At 34.1% G+C, this 19906-nt stretch overlaps 3 protein-coding genes and 1 pseudogene across 4 annotated transcripts; 2 read left to right on the top strand and 2 right to left on the bottom strand.

Moving 5' to 3' along the window:
* Positions 1-565: 565 nt before the first annotated feature.
* On the bottom strand, positions 566-5462 carry LOC108451485 (putative disease resistance RPP13-like protein 1). Its single transcript, XM_017749170.2, has 2 exons — positions 1005-5462; positions 566-914 (listed from the first exon to the last, which is right to left on the bottom strand). The coding sequence occupies exon 1, from the start codon at positions 5288-5290 to the stop codon at positions 2219-2221; it is 3072 nt and encodes a 1023-aa protein (XP_017604659.1). The 5' UTR covers positions 5291-5462; the 3' UTR covers positions 566-914; positions 1005-2218.
* A 3907-nt stretch (positions 5463-9369) lies between these two features.
* On the top strand, positions 9370-10159 carry LOC108450619 (AUGMIN subunit 4-like). The gene is made up of 3 exons (XM_017748326.2): positions 9370-9642; positions 9736-9782; positions 9881-10159. Exons 1-3 carry the CDS (start codon positions 9603-9605, stop codon positions 10016-10018), a joined length of 225 nt encoding a protein of 74 aa, XP_017603815.2. The 5' UTR covers positions 9370-9602; the 3' UTR covers positions 10019-10159.
* A 1250-nt stretch (positions 10160-11409) lies between these two features.
* Positions 11410-14219, top strand: LOC108451486 (AUGMIN subunit 4-like; annotated as a pseudogene).
* Positions 14220-14340: 121 nt separating this feature from the next.
* Positions 14341-19236, bottom strand: LOC108449901 (putative disease resistance RPP13-like protein 1). Of its 2 annotated transcripts, XM_053028177.1 has the most exons (3): positions 18615-19179; positions 14670-18523; positions 14341-14579 (listed from the first exon to the last, which is right to left on the bottom strand). In XM_053028177.1, the coding sequence occupies exon 2, from the start codon at positions 18493-18495 to the stop codon at positions 14719-14721; it is 3777 nt and encodes a 1258-aa protein (XP_052884137.1). In that variant the 5' UTR covers positions 18496-18523; positions 18615-19179; the 3' UTR covers positions 14341-14579; positions 14670-14718. The 2 variants fall into 2 exon arrangements, with proteins under 2 accessions (XP_052884137.1, XP_017602767.1); XM_017747278.2 differs by having other exon boundaries at positions 14670-19236.
* Positions 19237-19906: the final 670 nt, after the last annotated feature.

The raw sequence follows: 19906 nt of genomic DNA, 5'->3' as shown, positions 1-19906 counted from the left end.
TCCTTTTTTTTTAATAAAATTAATATTTTTCTTAAAATCAAAATTTCAATATTTTAAAATAAGCCTCAAGCTGATTTTTCTTTTTCAATTTCAATTGGAAGATGACAATCAAAAGAAAGACAAAAATCTTCTTTGGTGCTTTACATCTCGTCTGAAGTATAGAGAATAAATACAATATTTAGAACTATACATAACTCATCCCAACCATTGAATAAGAGGATAAATGCTCTTTAAAATGCTCAAACCTGAGCTAAAACTATATCAACTAAAATTAAATTTGAATAAAAATTTATTAAATGGACACAAAATCTTCAATCCAATTCAACTAATCGAATTAAACTCATTTTACTTTTAAATAAATATAATTTTTATGAATAAATAAAATATATATTCAAAATAAGGAAAATGTTATAAGATTGAAGTTTAATGTCAAATTAAACTCATTTATATTTATATTTATGTTCATCTTATTCTTCCGTATTATATCAAAGTAGTATATAAAAATTAAAGTAAAAAAAATAAAGATCAAAATAATATACGTAGTAGAATAAAAAGTGAACACGAGTTTACAAAACACAAAGCTCACATTATAGAAAACCAATGAACTAATGCTACTACCAAATTAAACCCCAAAGCGAAGAAAGAAGTTTACAAACATCATCACTTCAGCTCTGTGAAAATACTAAAACACCACCCACCCTTTTACTAGCCTTTTACAAAATACTCAACAAATTCCACCCATTGAAGTGTGGTAATTTTGCAAAGGTACACTCAATCACAATATGCCAATAACATCTCATCAACATTTCTACTTTGTCTTTGAAAATTTTAACAAGAGAAGTGACATCTTTTTACTTTTCCTTCAAAGGATATTTCTGAAAGCCCACTTCCACCCAAAACTTAGCTTTCAATGCCTGCAAATATCAATAAATAAATTTATATTATTTCCTATTATTATCTTGTTCCTAAGGAAAGTTAAAAATGTTTGAAATGGTTTTTTGTACCTGTCCCATGACCAATCACAGATTTTGCGGCTCATCTTTCAATCTGATGCCCTCGGGATGACTTTTTTACCATCAATTTCAACAAGGGGTATGTGGGAAATCTTAGACCACTCTTGTCCTTTATCGCTTGAGCACTCTTCTTTCAGCAACGGACAACTGGCAATATGTAAATATCCAAGCGACCGAAGCATGACTGTCTCCGCCAGAGATGTTAGCTTGGGACAGTTACGGATCTTCAATTCTTTAAGAGAGGCGAGGTCTTGAAAGCCCTCGGAGAACATGAATTCCAGGTTCTCAAATTCTGAAAGGTGGATACGGATGAGAGAAGGAGGCAGCATCATTCCAATCCCTTCTTCTGGGAACGACACCACGTTTGAGCATCCTCCACCTCCGATGGTCAATCCTTGAAGAGAGGTGAGTCTATTTAATCCCCATTCCACAAGTGACCTATAAATTTTAGGTGCGTTTGAGATTCCAAGTGATGTGAGATTGGCAAGGAATCCCTCCGATGGAAATGATATGTCAGCCGAACAGTTGCTCACTCTTAATTGTCGAAGGGAGGTGATGCTGGCCATGCACTTAGGAATGGCTCCAAAATTTTCACAATTAACAACTTTGAAAGCTCTGAAGCTGGTGGTGAGCAACCCACTTTCTTCAAAAGAAACCAAATTTGAACACGAATACAACAAAATCTCCTGGAGATGGATGAGCTTGTCTAGTCCTCGTGGTAGAGATTTAATTCCAGAAAATGTAATTGCAATAGATTCAAGACAAGCGGTTTCCTCAAACTCTTGGGCTATGTATTCCAACTCTGGACATCTCCTAATTCTCAAATGTTTAAGCGTTATGGGAAACATGGTGTCTGGAAATAGGCAACTCAGCTTTGGGCATTCGGTATATATCGAGAAGTTGAAGCTGATTGCAAATATTTTTGTGCCCCTTCGATGACAAAGACATTAGAGATGGACAGCAAGCGATTTCCAAGTCCTCAAGAAGACAGAGGGTACTACTCATACTCTTATTATCTTCTTTTTCATCAACCAAATACTCCAAATTCACACAGTTTCTAATTCTCAGCTTTTTTAAATTAGGAGGTAAGTTATTCTCTGCAAAAGAAACCAAGCTTCGACAAATATGAATTTCCATCACTGTAAGGAATGTGAGCTCATGTAGGACTTGTGGCAGTCTATTGAGCCTATCACAATAAGCTATCATCAGAGATTCAACACGTGAAATCTTGTCAGGTTGCAATTCGGCTTCCTCGGCTTCCAAAGAATGCAGTTGAGGACAATGCAACACGTAAACGTAACGATGTCCAACAAACTAAACCCATGCTGTGATAGAGATGCCAACTCCTCCCAACCATCAATTCCAAAATGTTCCGAGTTTCCAAACCTCAACATTGTCCTATCTGCTGGAATATTAAACTTTGAAATGTTAGAAAGAGACAAAGTTTGAAAAGAGGAAAGCTCCTTTGCAGGAGAAGAGCAATCATCCACCAGTTCTGCACACCCTCGTATACTGAATTTACACAGTGACGGTAAACTTGATATTGAAACTACCAAGCTCGTACACCTATGAATTTCAAGTTTTTGCAAGGAAGGAAGATGGGTAGGCAACCTTCCCAACAATTGAGGACAGGTTTTGATTGAAAGCTCACGAAGGCTGGGGAGTTTCAAAACCTTCTCGTCTCCTTCACAAGTGTCCCACTCCTTCCAGTTTGGAAGACTCTCAAAAGACGGAATCTCTAATGATGCAAATGGATTCAATTGATTTTCTCCAAAGAACTCAACACCAATCTTTTGTACTTGATCGAAACCAATAATTGAAAGATCTTTTAACACTGGCAACCTTCCAACTGATGGTAGTGATCTGCAGTTTTTACAATTGCGAAGCTTCAAAGACGATAAATTCTTGAAGGAAGAATCTGCTATCCAAGACGAGAATTTTACACCCCCGTAATTCTCAATGATAAGTTGCTCAAGCTTTTTCTGAGGACGAAGAAAGTCCAACACCCGCTCTTCAACATCTTTTTTCCTTCTCCTATTCTCCAAGTCTGCAACCCATTGTAGTGCGAACCCATCAATCCCTAGCTTCTCATTTAACTTAGCCTCCCTCGCATCTTGACCATTAACATTCTCCAATCCAGAAAGACAAAAATTGCCACTAAGGTTTGACAAATTTTTCAATTCTCTAATAAGATGTCCATCACCTTCCCCTATAACAAAATTAGATAAGATTTGAAGTTTGGTGAGCTGATCAAATCCGGAGGGCATCCTTTTTATTGAACCCGCACCTCTAATATCAAGAAAATGCAAGTTGACAAGGTTTCCGATCTTCGAGGGTAAATGTTTGAGCTTTGAACAATATCTTAATACTAAAGTCTCCAAATGATAAAGAGTACACAAAGAATTAGGTAAACTATTGATTGGGGTTCTAGAAAAATTTAAGTAGTGTAGATGTTTTAAATTTTCAAAAAAGTCGGGCAAATCATGGATCTCATACCCACGCAAAGAAAGAACCCTTAAGTAGCTAAGTCTTGGCAATAAATCATCCAAGACAACATTAGATAAATAAATCTGATATATTGGAACCATTAAGGGTGAGGGTAAGAAAGTACGTAAAGAAGTCATTTGATAAAATGCTTCAAACTTCTTTACACTGTGATACCGATCATCGCTAACATAAGCTGAGTGGCGAGAACTATGCGAAAAATTTTGTTGCATGTCACCCTCCAGTCTGCAACATATTTCTCCCTCAACTGATTGAGCTAAATCATTCATAAGATCATGCATCACGAAACGGGATTTGTCTTCACTAGATCTTTGAAAAAATGACCTTGACACTAGATCTTGAAAATATTGATTTCCAAGACCTTTGCCTTGAATTTCAGCTTTTGATGGCAAGAAACCTTCTGCTCTCCATAACAAAATTATCTCTTCTTCTTCAAATTCATAATCTTTAGGAAATATGGAGCAGTATGCAAAGCATCGTTTCAAATGAGGGGGAAGATAATGGTAGCCTAAACGCAAAGCTGGAATTAAGCCACATGCATCTTCTGGCAGGTCCCATATCTCGCTCTCGTATACTTTTTCCCATTCACTAGGATCCTGAACAGTGCGTAATAAGCCTCCAATGGCTTTTGCTGCCAAAGGTAAGCCGTTGAACCTTCTCACTATGTTCTCTCCAATTTCTTTAAATTGGGGATGCCCATCAAAGTTTCTTGCTTTCAATGCATGCTGAGCAAATATGGATGAACAATCATGATACGAGAGTTTATCCAGGTAAAACACTTTCACCGAATCTACATTAGATGAAACCTTTTCGAGTCGAGTTGTTACAATAATCTTGGTTCCTGCTCCAAATGGCTTCCGTAAGATGGTCCAATCACGGTAACTCTCGTTCCAATTGTCATCTAAAACAAGCAAGAACCTTTTTCCGGATAACTTCTCCTTCAACTTGACTTGAAGCAAGTTCAATTCATTCTCATCGCGTGAGTCAGCATCGAGGGATCTTAAAATCGTCTTTGTTATGTTAACAGCATCAAAGTCATCAGAAACGCATACCCAGGACTTGTGATCGAAAGACTCCTCAATGCTGGGTTCATTGTAAACAAGCTGAGCAAGAGTTGTTTTCCCCATCCCTCCCATGCCAACTATGGAAAGGACACAAACTCCACCGGAGTTGTTACTTTTGAGCAAGTCAAGCATTTCTTGCTTCTCATTGGCTCTACCAACATACTCCACAGCTTCATCCATCAAGGAAGTTGGTTGCAGCCTGGGTTTCTTTCCCTTGGAAATTGCGCCTTGAGACATGATCTCACTCAACCCCAAACAACTTCTTCCGGTGTTCAAACTATTCAGTCTATCAGTGATTGCTTTTATCTTTGAAATCATCTTAGCATTGAACATAAAAGAGAATGGAGAGAAATGACCACCAGTACAGCAGGTTGGAATGAGTTTATGTACCTTACTAATGTTGGCTTGTGCTTGAGTTTTTTGGAGCTTGAGACGTAAACCTTGGTAAGCGAAGTCGTCCAAGATGTCATCCACATCGTAAGCTAAGTCTTGGAGATCGTCCAACCAATTCTTCACACCCTCGTCCTTGATCTGCTTCTCCTCTGCATGGTTCAACACTGCTTTGATCTCGGGTAATATGGATTGCCACAGCTTGAGTTGCTGGTGGACTTCCCTGTAATCGGCCACAAAGTTGAGTACAGAGTCAAGCAACTTGGCAGACAAGAGCTCCAAAAAGGCAGAAAGAGCAGCCTCTCCAAAGACAGACATGGTGGAATTGGGACAAAGAAATCAAAGAGAGAGATGAAGAAGGAAATGGAAATTGAGGGAAAGAAATGGAGATGGATTGTGTATAATTGGGGTTAACAGGGAATGGAGTTGAAGTCAATTAATAGTGACAAATGAAAGTGGAAAACAGGTGACAGTTTTTGGAATGATTGCACCCTCCAATTTCTTTATTTTATTTTATTTAATACATTATATTTTGTAAATTAATTTAGTAATTATGACTATCTAATTGTAATTATTTACGCCATACAAGTCTTGTGTTTCAATGCATAATTTAACAATAAATTAATTTTATTCAATGGATTTTTGTTATATACATTATTTTTAGTTAAAGACTAGAATTTATTTTTATTTTTATTTTTATCAAAGTTGTTAATTTCTTTGAATTTATATTATTTTTTTATTTTTATTTTGATATTATTAATGTAATGATTATTTATTAAAATATCTATCTTTAAAAGTTATTTTTGAAATATGTTTTTATTTGGTATATTTCAACAATCATGAGAGTTAAGTTTAATATGATTATTACTATCAACGAGTTTTTCATACTTAGAATCAAAGTAATTATTAATCATGATTACAGTACTTTGATAATTATGAATAGAAGTGAGTGTTCAAACAAATCGAATAAAAAATTCTGTGTTAAATGAGTTGATTTAATCATATTTTATCATTCTAACTTGATTTAAATTTTTTCAAATTGAGTCGAATGAAATAAAATTCGAGTCGAAATTGAATCAAGTGAAATTTTTCAAGTTAAATTAAAAATTAAATATGTCAAATTAAAATTTTGTTACGATATAACTAATTACATGTTATAGCACATAAATTTAAAAATTGTTTCAAAGTAAAATTACAATAAACTTGAATCATTAATTAACTTATTTAAATCCCAAAATTATTATTCTAGATAATTTTTAACTTTTTAACTTTTTATTTGGTGATCTCAAGATTATTCTACAAGTTTCCAATTTCAAGAACACTTAACAAAGAAAATATACGAGCAATTGCAAGAAAAACCAAGTGTCATATCTATAGAATTAAGTTTTGCTAATTATCTCCCTAGTAAACATGCATTAATCAAGCAAATCACTCAATCACACACAATCTCCCTAACAACGGCGCTGATAACTTGACAACGCACATTGGGGCTAATAATCAACACAAAACAATCAATAATTTAGCGGTGTACTGCAAGTGTGACAAGTCAAGTTGTAATATTTTTAGTGTTATAATGGAACACTCGAGTATTCCAAGGATTGAACTCAAGAAAGTTCGGGGACTAAGTGATTTGTAATAACCCAAACTCGATGTGGACGTTACCGTTAGATTGTGAATGTTACACTGTACATGAAAACAATATTACTTCATTTTGGCAAAACTCTTAAACTTAAGAAAAATCATATTTGATTAACCCGTTACAGACGTACTATTTTTTTTTTGAAGACTCATGAGTACATTATTGGAAAAAACGAGTTTAGAAAAAACAGGAGAAAATAAAATTAGGGAAAAACTAGAATTTTAATTTTTTTTCAAAACAAAATATTGGTTGTGATATCTAAAGTAATAAACAAATAATTAAAATTGTTAATTTTCAATTCATTTAGGATGAACGCTTTAACTTGTAGACTTCTTCGCTGTCCTTATGCTCACGTCTACCGAGTGTAGGCTCACTTCGAATAAAAAAAATCACAAAAATTACAAGTGAGGTAATTTCGTAATTTCTCTAAACTTTTGTGTAACGTTGTAAATCGAAAATATAGACCTAAAATTTTATTCAAGCTTGTCCATATTTACAAAATACTAACTCAAATACATTTCAAGTCCATCCATATTAATTTTAAATTTTTTAAAATATTTATATTATTTTAATTTAATATTTATAATTTTATATATTTTTATTTATTAATTTTTTTACATAGACATTTTAACATTATTTTAATATTCTTATTAGAGTATTATTATATATTTAATATATTATTTTATGTGTTATAATTTACATAATATAATATAAAGTATTATAAACTTAAAAGTAAGTCGAATTGAGCTAAGTTTGAGCCTTGAATGTTCAAGTCTAAGTTTAGAGAGAGAGAGAGAGAGAGAGAGAGAGAGAGAGAGAGAGAGAGAGAGAGAGAGAGAGAGAGAGAGAGAGAGAGAGAGAGAGAGAGAGAGAGAGAGAGAGAGAGAGAGAGAGAGAGAGAGAGAGAGAGAGGTTAGTGAGTTTAGATAGAGCTGCTTACTGTTGTTAGAAAAACAAATGGCGTGAAATTAGATATGTAGCGATCTTTGTAGTATGAGATAAAAGTAAGTTAAACGCATCATAGCACCGCACTCCAATCGCCCATCCAAACCCACTCTAATTGTTGTGGATATTTTATCTCTTGGTGGTTAGTTCGTCTTTTTCATTTATTTTCTTATTTTTGTTTCTTATATTTTAGATAAAGTTATTATTGTAGTTTTCTCTGCGTTAAGCACTTGGTATAATTAATTGTATATTTATATCACCAATACCTACCATATTGAGGTTTCTAACACTAAGGATGGCAATTGAGAGAGGTTGCCATCACTGTTTTACAATAGAAATGGTATAATAATTTGTTTCATCTTTCAATTTTATAAAATTTCATTTTAATCATTTATTTATTTTTTCATCTTTTTAACTTTTAACTTTTTATTGTTTGTAAAATCACTTCAAAATAGATAAAACAAAATTAATATTTGTTAACTTTACTGATGTGACAATCTATATGTATATCTCAAGGAGAAGCCTAAATAATTTTTTAGGGCGAATGAAATTTTAATTTTTATAGTTTATATTTTTATAATTTTTAAAAGATTAAATCAAATTTTTATAATTTTAGGAGGGCCAAAGTGCAATTGTACCTTTATTAATTTAAAATTTTTAAAAAAATTAAAGAGCCTAAATAGCAATTTTCCATTTTAGAGAGTCGGGGCCCTACAAGTCCCCTAAATTCACCTCTGGTATGTCCATTAACAATTATTCAAATTTTTAAATTAAAACTATTAAAAATATTTTTAATAAGTTTAATAAATTTTAATTTTTTAAAATATTTTATTATATATTTTTTAATTTTAAAATTAATTAATTGTTGATTTGAGATCCATATGGCATTTCATATGTATATTACATGGATGTCAAATCAAACAGATGTTAATTTTTTATCTATTTTAGGGTTATTTAACAAACAAAACACAAGTTTCAGGGTTAAAAGAGGTAAAAAATTAAATGAATAACTAAAATTACTTTTTTAAAAAATTGGAGGACTAAAAAATCATTTTATTTTTAAAAAGTACTACAACTTTCATAAATGTTGGATACATCCATTTTCGCCTCATTGTCTCACTTCAATGTGATTTTTATTAATTATTTCTAATCTTTTAAAAATAAACAAATATTTAAACATAATTTTAGTTGAATAAAAAATTTAAACATAAGTATTTTTCTATAATGCATTTTACATTTTTACTCTTTTAATAATTATACATATATAAAAATAAAATGGTAAATTTATATAGCAGTTACCATCTTATTTTTCCTTAACATATATTTTTAAAAGAATTTAAATAAATTTTGAGATAAATAATTTCTTTGAGGTAAAAAGAAAATGAACAATAATTAACTTACACATAAATAAAGGTTAAAATATGTTGTTAGTTTCTATATTTTTATAAAATTAGAGATTTAGCCCATATTCTTAAAAAGTTAGAAAAATCAATTCTCTTACATTTTAATTTAAAAATTTTAGTTCGATCATTATTGTTATTGGTAGTTTATACTAAAACTTATCAACTTGACATATTTATTTTCCGTTAAATATATGTTACATTAGCAGCTTAGTCATGATGTCAATTTGACTTCAGTAAATACATATGATTTTAATGATTGAGCTGTTATTTTTAAATAAAAAATGTAGGAGGGGCTAATTTTTAACTTTGTAAAGCACAGGGACTAAACATAAAATTTTGTCAAAGTACAAGGAGTAAAAGTAGATTTTAATTTATTTTTCTCTGATAAAAAAAAATAGAAGGTTGATTTTGTATTTTCACTCCTTCGATAACCTTTGCTTCCATTTCAATTCAAGTTTTCAAAAATCCAAAGGCCGGCCTTTTTCTCGTTAGTTTCCTTTTCATTTCCCAGTAAACAAACAAAACTCATTAACATCGCTTCGAAGCCAAAACAAGATTGAATTCATGGTGAAAGGAGGGCAAAATTTGCCGGCTGACATCATCCAAGTAATCGATCAGCTAGAGCGCCACTGCTTATCTCCCGATGGATCTCTTATCTCCAAATCCGCCTACTACGATCTCCAGCTCGTATTCTCTATTAAAATTTGAAATTTTCTTTTGTAATTCCCTCTTCTTCTTTTTTTTTTTCAAGTAATGTGATGGATTTCAATTTTCAGGCAGAGAGGAAATGTCGAGAGAAAGATTACGCTATTTAGAAGCAATGGTGATACTCTAATTTAATTTTCGTTTACTGGAATTTTTTTTTTTTGGTTATGAATTTCATAAGAAAATAAAATGTAAAATTCGTGTCAATTTTTGCAGGCAATTTACTGTGAAGCAATAGCTATGGTGGAAGAGTATCAGCAAGCAGTTTCAGTGGCGAATCTTGGAGGGATTCGAGATATTCAAGGTTTTTATCCGCAGCTTGGATTGAAGAATTCTCCTCAGGTTTCAAATTAATTTCATTAATTTTTATTTTCTAAATTTTCTTTTTGAATGTTTGCGGTTAAAGGAGAAACTTATTGGACATTAGCTATATGAATTTCTTTTGGAACAAAATAGAAAGTGCAATTAATATTACAAACCTAAAATGGTTAAAAAGGTATGCTTTTCAATTTAAATTTTTAATTTTATAAGGAAAGTGCAATTAATACCAGTTTCCAACCCTCACACTTGAGTAAGGAATAACAGAGTTTGCAACTTCTTTATACAATTGTTAAGACGAAAGTAAAGAAAAAGCTTTTTATGAAAAATAAGCAGCAACAGTGATAAGAAAACAATCTTTATAGTTGGGAATCTGATAAGGGTCTTTAGTCTGTGTTTATGAATTTTAGGTTTACGAGACTCTAGAGTAGGGGTGAGCGTTCGATCGAATCGAATCGAATGAAAAAATTTCGAGTTAATCGAGTTAACGAATCATATTTTATCATCCTAATTTGATTTGAAATTTTTTCGAATCGACTCGAGTGAGATGGAATTGTTCGAGTTAAATTTTAAAAAATTAATTTTGGGTTCTTATAACCACTGTCACTTATTATAATAAAATTTGTCCACCTTAATCAAAATTTTTATTAACTTTTATCACCTCATAATTTATTTATTAATCTTTTATATATGGGTTAGCTTATTTGCTTGTTTAGTTGTTTTAATTATGTTCAGATTCTTGTCACTATGTATTTTGGAATTAAAAATATATTAAATTTAAAAATGTGATTTTTAATAAAAATTATTTTAAAGATAAAATGTGAAATTGATACCAATATAAAATTTTAACACGAATATTTTATGACATAATTAATAATTCAATTTTAATATAAATATTCAATATGACTAACCAATTCAATAATATAAATAATATGGAGTAAAAATTTTGGGGAAAAATAAAAGTTTTGAGGATTTTAGGAGTAAAATTTTGAGAAAAAATAAATGGAAGAGTAAAATTTTGGTGGGAAATGGATTTTGAGTAGACTTGGGGCTTGGGATGGGAGGGAGTAAAAGTTTTGGGGGAAAAGTGGAAAGGAGTAAAAATTTTGAGAGAAAAGTAAAAAGGTTTGGGAGTTTGGGGTAAAAATGTAAAATATTATAGTTTGATATTCGAATTATTCGAGTTATTCGAATTCGAAAACTCAACTTGATTCTAACTCAAAATTCGAAAAAAAAATTCGAGTTGACTCGAATAACTCGATTTGTTTAACTCGAAATTCGAGTTTTTTTTTTCATTTTTTTGAGTCGAAACGAGATTTGCTCACCCCTACTCTAGAGCATAGATTAGTTGTTGCAGAAGCGGCTCAAAGATTGAGACTTCCACTAATATCTAAAGATGGGGAAATTCATGAGGAAGAAATTGAGAAATGGAGTATTATGTCACGGAGTTCGCTTGATAGTACTAGACTACTAGTACCAGTCTCACTATCAGCTCGAGTTCAAACTCATTGAATTATGCAAATAGTGCTGTAACCAGTGGTGCAGCTGCAAATAATACTGGTGATTCAGGAGAACCTGGTGTTGGTGGTGTGCCTAATCGTTTTCTTGGAATAACACCTGCTTATTTGCCAGTCTCACTATCAGCTCGAGTTCAACTCATTGAATTATGCAAATAGTGCAGCAACCAGTGGTGCAGCTGCAAATAATACTGGTGATTCAGGAGAACCTGGTGTTGGTGGTGTGCCTAATCGTTTTCTTGGAATAACACCTGCTTATTTGCCAGTCTCACTATCAGCTCGAGTTCAAACTCATTGAATTATGCAAATAGTGCTGCAACCAGTGGTGCAGCTGATAATACTGATGATTCAGGAGAACCTGGTGTTGGTGGTGTGCCTAATCATTTTCTTGGAATAACACCTGCTTATTTGCCAGTCTCACTATCAGCTCGAGTTCAAACTCATTGAATTATGCAAATAGTGCTGCAACCAGTGGTGCAGCTGATAATACTGGTGATTCAGGAGAACCTGGTGTTGGTGGTGTGCCTAATCGTTTTCTTGGAATAACACCTGCTTATTTGTGGCAAACTCAGCTTCAACGAGTACCATTGTCAATGGTATGAAAACTTTGTTTCATGATTGCAGATGGAAGTTTTAAGATCTTTAATTACAAAAGAGGCCCTTGTTTTAGTTGTCATAAACTTTCTTACAAGATCATGACACATTTCTATAATTTTTGTTAATTTGCAAATTTAGGATATGGCTGACTATCAGTTAACTTTTTGAAGGGAGATTGATGCTCAGTTGAAATCTAAGTGTGACAAGTTAGCTGATGCCATTGTTTAAGATATTGGTACGTTCATATATCTTTATCCTTTTTCACTTCTCAACGTGCCTAATAGTTTATATATCCCTATTGTTTTAACATGTTGTCGGAAACAATGCATCCTTCATAATGTTCTGTCCCAAAATTCCTCACTGGTTTGTGATATCAATCCATAGATCTTGTTGCCCATCATTTTATTGCAAAAGGCCTAGATTACATATGACGAAATTAGAATGTGAGAGCAAATATATGAAGCATATTTGCTTCTTGGAATTGTGGTCCCTTATGGTACAATTCTTTTTGTGCAGCAGACTCATCTTCTGGACGTCAAAGTTCAAGCTCTTGGCTTCCAGAAAGGTATTAGTTACTTTCTCCACCTTTTTGATGGGGTTGGCTTATATGCTCGATGTTGATTACCTGTTTGTGATATTTCTTTTACCACGGTTAAGTTGATAATTGAGGAGATTGTGAGGGAAGAAGCAGCTTTGCGGGAGGATCTCTATTCCGCAGATAGGAAATTTGCAGAATATTATAATTTAGGTTAATAGAAATCCATATGAGACTGAGTTCTCTTAACAGGAGTTTTTCATGGATCACATAGTGTTTTGAGAACGGGTTTGCTCTATATTTTTCATGACACGTGATGTAAAACAGTCTCTCTTAACAGGTCCTAGAGCAAATACTTGGAGTGCTCATTAAGCTCGTCAAAGATTTGAAGTTGCAACATCAACATCAATATGTAAGCTTTTATACTCCGGGAGTTATTTTCCAGCGTCTGTTGAGGGTTTCATATGTTTTTCCATGGACTGATCTTTAAACTCATCTTTTACTTCGCAGGATGAATTACAGAAGACGTGGCTCTGCAAAAGGTACGAGACCATGAGTGCAAAATTAAGGTTTGTGGCCCTATATTTCTTGCTATATTGTGGATTGCTCCCATTGTTATCATGTTTTTAAGCATCTCATTTATTTGTTTGTTTTAAAGCAAAACTGGAGTAGCATAAGAGACACTTTGTTTTGATCTAAATCTGGCTTCTATTGTCTCAGGGTGTTGGAGCATGTTCTCTTGCTTGAAACTTATACACAAGAGTCGGTACCAGCGCTACACAAAATACGGTACTTTTAAGAGTGATATACATAATTATCAATACAAATTACGGTTCGATATTTAGCCATAACCTTGTCCGGCATTGTTGGCAGGAAATATCTTGTCGAGGCCAGCGAAGAAGCCTCTGCTGCATATAATAAAGCTGTATGTAAAATCTTCTTTACCTGGTTTGGTAGCCTATTGTTTGATTAGAATATACTTGGTTTTGCATTCAAAATTATGCATATTTTCGTAACTCAGGGTTGTTTCTCATTCGGGTTTTTCTTCTTTCTTGTCTTTCTCGATGTCAATTCGTGTTACAACCCTTTTAAACAGGTAACATGCCTACGTGAGTATCAAGGTGTCGATCCTCACTTCGAGTTGCAAGGCAGTATCATGATGTTGTCAAGGTAACATCAGCTTCAAAATTAAGTGGTCTTTCACTCAAGTTTCCTTTTGAACAAAACATTAACGCCGCCGGTTTACATTACAGAAACTAGAAAATATGCAATGGACCATTCACCAAGTTGAGATGGACCTCAAGCGCTTTCCAGATCATGCGAGCTCATAATTTTCTGATCCCATTCGGTTTTACCAGTCGAATGGTTTGTATCATCCTTTTTGTTTCTAAACAAATCTCCCAGTCAATTGCTTGTCGTGTTCCATAAATTAACGTTGGTGAAAAGGATTCTTTGTGCGCTATATGATCGCCCTTTCGATTTGCCTTAAAAGCTATTCGAACTCGAGTTTGAATTGATATTTTTCAATACTTGTTAAAAAAACAAACCAATCAATTAGCTATTTAAATCAAGCATTAAGATACTTAAATTACGTTTAGTTGTAGCTGATTCATCGAATTCATAAGCAGAAGAATCTGCAAAATGAAAACTCAAGCATAACAATGTAAAGAAACCTAGAACATCTCTGTTAAAGCCATTTATGCACGAAATTTGAGAAATTTTGTAGTTGATTTCTGCAAATCAAGTCATATACATAACTTCAGCTCTCTGAAAATACTAAAACAACTCAATCACAATATGCCAATAACATCTCATCAACATTTATACTTTTGTCTTTGAAAATTTTAACAAGATTGAAGGAATTTTAACAAGAGAAGTGAATCTTTTTACTTTTCCTTCAAAGGATCTTTCTAAAAGCCCACTTCCACCCCAACTTAGCTTTCAATGCCTGCAAATGTCAAACAATAAATTTATACTAATTCCTATTATTATCTTGTTCCTAAGGAAAGTTAGAAATGTTTGAAATGGTTTTTTGTACCTGTCCCATGACTCTGAAGAAACCGATCACAGATTTTGCGGCTCATCTTTCAATCCGATTCCCTCGGGATGACTGTTTTACCATGAATTACAACATGGGGTATGTGGGAAATCTTAGACCACTCTTGTCCTTTATCGCTTGAGCACTCTTCTTTCAGCAACGGACAACTGTAAATACTTAAATATCCAAGCGAGAGAAGCATGTCCTTTTCCGGAAGAGATGTTAGCTTGGGACACTTATGGATCTCCAATTCTTGAAGAGAGGCGAGGTCTTGAAAGCCCTGGGAAAACATGAATTCCAGGTTCTCAAATTCTGAAAGCTCGATACGGGTCAGAGAAGGAGGCAGCATCATTCCAATCCCTTCTTCTGGGAACGACACCACGTTTGAGCATCCTCCACCTCTAATGATCAATGCTTGAAGACAGGTGAGTCTATTTAATCCCCATTCCACTAGTGACCTATAAATTTTGGGTGCGTTTGAGATTTCAAGTGATGTGAGATTGGCAGGGAATCCCTCCGATGGAAATGATATGTCAGCCGAACAGTTCCACACACATAATTCTCGAAGGGAGGTCATGCTGGCCATGCACTTAGGAAGGGCTCCAAAATTTTCACAATTATAAACTTCGAAAGCTCTTAAGCTGGTGGTAAGCAACCCACTTTCTTCAAAAGGAACCAAATTTGAAATCAAAGACAACGAAATCTTCTGGAGATGGATGAGCTTGTCTAGTCCTCGTGGTAGAGATTTAATTCCAGATCCGGAAATTAGAATAGATTCAAGACAAGCGGTTTCCTCAAAGTCTTGGGCTATGTATTCCAACTCTGGACAGTCCCAAATTGTCAAATGTTTAAGCGTTATGAGAAACTTGGTGTTTGCAAATAGGCAACTCAGCTTTGAGCATTGTTTAATTTCGAGAAGTTGAAGCTGATTGCAAATATTTTTGTGCCCCTTCGATGACAAAGACATTAGAGATGGACACTTATAGATAGACAAGTCCTGAAGAAGACAGAGGGTACTACTCATACTCTTATTATCTTCTTTTTCATCAACCAAATACTCCAAATTCTCACACTCTCCAATCTTCAGCTTTTTTAAATTAGGAGGAAAGTTATTCTCTGCAAAAGAAACCAAGCCTCGACAACCCCGAATTTCCATCACTGTAAGGAATGTGAGCTCATGTAAGACTCGTGGCAGTCTATTGAGCCTACCACAAGAAGCTATCTTCAGAGATTCAACACGTGAAATCTTGTCAGGTTGCAATTCGACTTCCTCAGCTTCCAAAGACTGCAGTTGAGGACAAAGGCAAACGGAAATGAAACGATGTCCAACTAAACTAAACCCATGCTGTGATAGAGATGCCAACTTCTTCAAATCATGAATTTCAAAATGTTCCGAGTTTCCAAACCTCAACATTGTCCTATCTGCTGGAATATTAAACTTTGAAATGTTAGAAAGAGACAAAGTTTGCAAAGAGGAAAGCTCCTTTGCAGGAGAAGAGCAATCATCCACCAGTTCTGCACACCCTCTTACACTTAATTCACACAGTGACGGGAAACTTGATATTGAAACTACCAAACTCCAACAGCCACGAATTTCAAGTTTTTGCAAGGAAGGAAGATGGGTAGGCAACCTTCCCAACAATTGAGGACAGTTTTTGATTGAAAGCTCACGAAGGCTGGGGAGTTTCAAAACCTTCTCATCTCCTTCACAAGTGTCCCACTCCTTCCAGTTTACAAGAATCTCAAAAGACAGAATCTCTAATGATGCAAATGGATTCAATTGATTTTCTCCGAAGAGCTCAACACCAATCTTCTGTACTTGATCGAAACCAATAATTGAAAGATCTTTTAAGAATGGCAACCTTCCAACTGATGGTAGTGATTTGCAGTTTTTACAATTGCGAAGCTTCAAAGACGACAAACTCTTGAAGGAAGAATCTGCTATCCAAGACGAGAAATTTACACCCCCGTAATTCTCAATGATGAGTTGCTCAAGCTTTTTCTGAGGACGAAGAAAGTCCAACACCCGCTCTTCAACTTCTTTTTTCCTTGTACTATTCTCGAAGTCTGCACCCCATTGTAGTTCTAACCCATCAATCCCTAGCTTCTCATTTAACTTAGCTTCCCTCGCATCTTGACCATTAACATTCTCCAATCCAGAAAGACAAAAATTACCTCTAAGGTTTGACAAATTTTTCAATTCTCTAATAAGATGTCTATCGCCTTCCCCTATAACAAAATTAGATAAGATTTGAAGTTTGGTGAGCTGATCAAATCCGGAGGGCATCCTTTCTATTGAATCTGCACCTCTAATATCAAGAAAATGCAAGTTGACAAGGTTTCCGATCTTCGAGGGTAAATTTTTGAGCAATAGACAATATCTTAATATTAAAGTCTCCAAATGATAAAGAGTGCACAAAGAATCAGGTAAACGATTGATTTGGGTTCCAGAAAAATTTAAGTAGTGTAGATGTTTTAAATTTTCAAAAAAGTCGGGCAAATCATAGATCTCATACCCACGCAAAGAAAGAACCCTTAAGTAGCTAAGTCTTGGCAATAAATCATCCAAGACAACATTAGATAAATAGAACTCCTTATATCTTGGAGCCATTAAAGGTAAGGGTAAGAAAGTACGCAAAGAAGTCATTTGATAAAATGCTTCAAACTTCTTTACAATGTGATACCGATCATCGCTAACATAAGCCGAGTGACGAGAACGCGAAAACTTTTGTTGCTTTTCACCCTCCAGTCTGCAACATATTTCTCCTGCAACTAATTGAGCTAAATCATTCATAAGATCATGCATCACGAAACGGGATTTGTCTTTACTAGATCTTTGAAAAAATGACCTTGACACTAGATCTTGAAAATATTGGTTTCCAAGACCTTTGCCTTGAATTTTAGCTTTTGATTGCAAGAAACCTTCTGCTCTCCATAACAAGATTATCTCTTCTTCTTCAAATTCATAATCTTTAGGAAATATGGAGCAGTATGCAAAGCATCGTTTCAAATGAGGAGGAAGATAACGGTAGCTTAATCGCAAAGCTGGAATTAAGCCACATGGATCTTCTTGTAGGTCCCATATCTCGCTCTCATATATTTTTTCCCATTCACTATGGTCCTGAACTGTGCGTAATAAGCTCCCAATGGCTTTTGCTGCCAAAGGTAAGCCGTTGCACCTTCTCACTATGTTCTCTCCAATTTCTTTAAATTGGAGATGCCCATCAAAGTTTCTTGCTTTCAATGCATGCTGAGCAAATATGGATAAACAATCATGATGCGAGAGTTTATCCAAGTAAAACGCTTTCGCCGAATCTACATTAGATGAAACCTTTTGGAGTCTAGTTGTTACAATAATCTTGGTTCCTGCTCCAAATGGAGCCCGTAAGATGATCCAATCACTGTAACTCTCGTTCCAAATGTCATCTAAAACAAGCAAGAGCCTTTTTCCGGATAACTTCTCCTTCAACTTGACTTGAAGCAAGTTCAAGTCATTCTCATCACGTGAGTCAGCATCGAGGGATCTTAAAATCGTCTTTGTTATATTACCGGCATCAAAGTCATCAGAAACGCATACCCAGGACTTGTGATCGAAAGACTCCTCAATGCTGGGATCATTGTAAACAAGCTGAGCAAGAGTTGTTTTCCCCATCCCTCCCATGCCAACGATGGAAAGGACACAAACGCCATCGGAATTGTTACTTTTGAGCAACTCAAGCATTTCTTGCTTCTCATTGGCTCTACCAACATACTCCACAGCTCCATCCATCAAGGAAGTTGGTTGCAGCCTGGGCTTCTTTTCCTTGGAAGTTGCGCCTTGATTCATGATCTCACTCAACCCCAAGCTATTTCTTCTAGTGTTCAAACTATTCAGTCTATCAGTGATTGCTTTTATCTTTGAAATCATCTTAGCATTGAACATAAAAGAGATTGGAGAGAAATTACCACCAGCACAGCAGGTTGGAATGAGTTTCTGTATCTTACTAGTGCTGGCTTGTGCTTGAGTTTTTTGGAGCTTGAGACGTAACTCTTGGTAAGCGAAGTCGTCCAAGATGTCATCCACATCGTAAGCTAAGTCTTGGAGATCGTCCAACCAATTCTTCACACCCTCGTCCTTGATCTGCTTCTCCTCTGCATGATTCAACACTGCTTTGATCTCAGGTAATATGGATTGCCACAGCTTGAGTTGCTGGTGGACTTCCCTGTAATCGGCCACAAAGTTGAGTACAGAGTCAAGCAACTTGGCAGACAACAGCTCCAAAATGGCAGAAAGAGCAGCCTCTCCAAAGACAGACATGATGGAATTGGGACAAAGAAATCAAAGAGAGAGATGAAGAAGGAAACGGAAACTGAGGGAAAGAAATGGAGATGGATTGTGGGGTTAACAGGGAAGGGAGTTGAAGTCAATGAACAGTGAGAAATGAGAGGGGAAAACACAAGAAAGTGGAGAACAGGTCACGGTTTTTGGACTGATTGCACCCTCCAATTTCTTTATTTTATTCTGTACGAATCTTTTGCTTTATGATTTTATTCGCCAGCTAAATATAACGCATTTTTAATACATTATATTTTTAAATTAATTCAGTAATTGTGACTATCTAATTGTATTTACTCAATGCATAAGTTAATAATAAATTAATTTTATTCCATGAATTTTAGTTATATACATTATTTTTTAGTGAAGATTAAGAATTTATATTTTATTAAAGTTTTATTTATATTTTTATTTTCAAGTTTAAATTTATCTTAATTATTTTATTTTTCCTATTTTGATATTATAAATGTAATATTATTTATTAAAATATGTATCTTTAAAAATTGTTTTCTGAAATACGTTTTTTTAGAGAATTTCAATACTCATGAGAGTCAAGTTCAATGTGATTGTTAATATCAACGAGTTTTTCTCATTTGTTGGAGTCAAAGTAATTATCAGTCATGATTACCTTACTTTGATATCTATTGATAGTAGTGAGCGTTCAAACTAATTGAATGAAAAAATTTCTTGTTAATTGAATTGACCAATCTTATTTTATTATTCTAACTCGATTCGAATTTTTTTCGAATCAAGTCAAGTGAAATGAAATTCAAGTTGAGTTGAATTGAATGAAATTATTTGAGTTAAATTAAAAATTAAACATGTGAAATTAAAATCTTGTTATAATATAACTAATTTCATGTTATAGCACACAAATTTGAAACAATATATATTTGAAAATCATTTCAAAGCAAAATAATAA

Source organism: Gossypium arboreum, chromosome 5 (assembly GCF_025698485.1).
Source record: "Gossypium arboreum isolate Shixiya-1 chromosome 5, ASM2569848v2, whole genome shotgun sequence".
Classification (NCBI taxonomy): domain Eukaryota; kingdom Viridiplantae; phylum Streptophyta; class Magnoliopsida; order Malvales; family Malvaceae; genus Gossypium; species Gossypium arboreum.
This window is presented reverse-complemented; position numbering and strand designations above follow the sequence as displayed.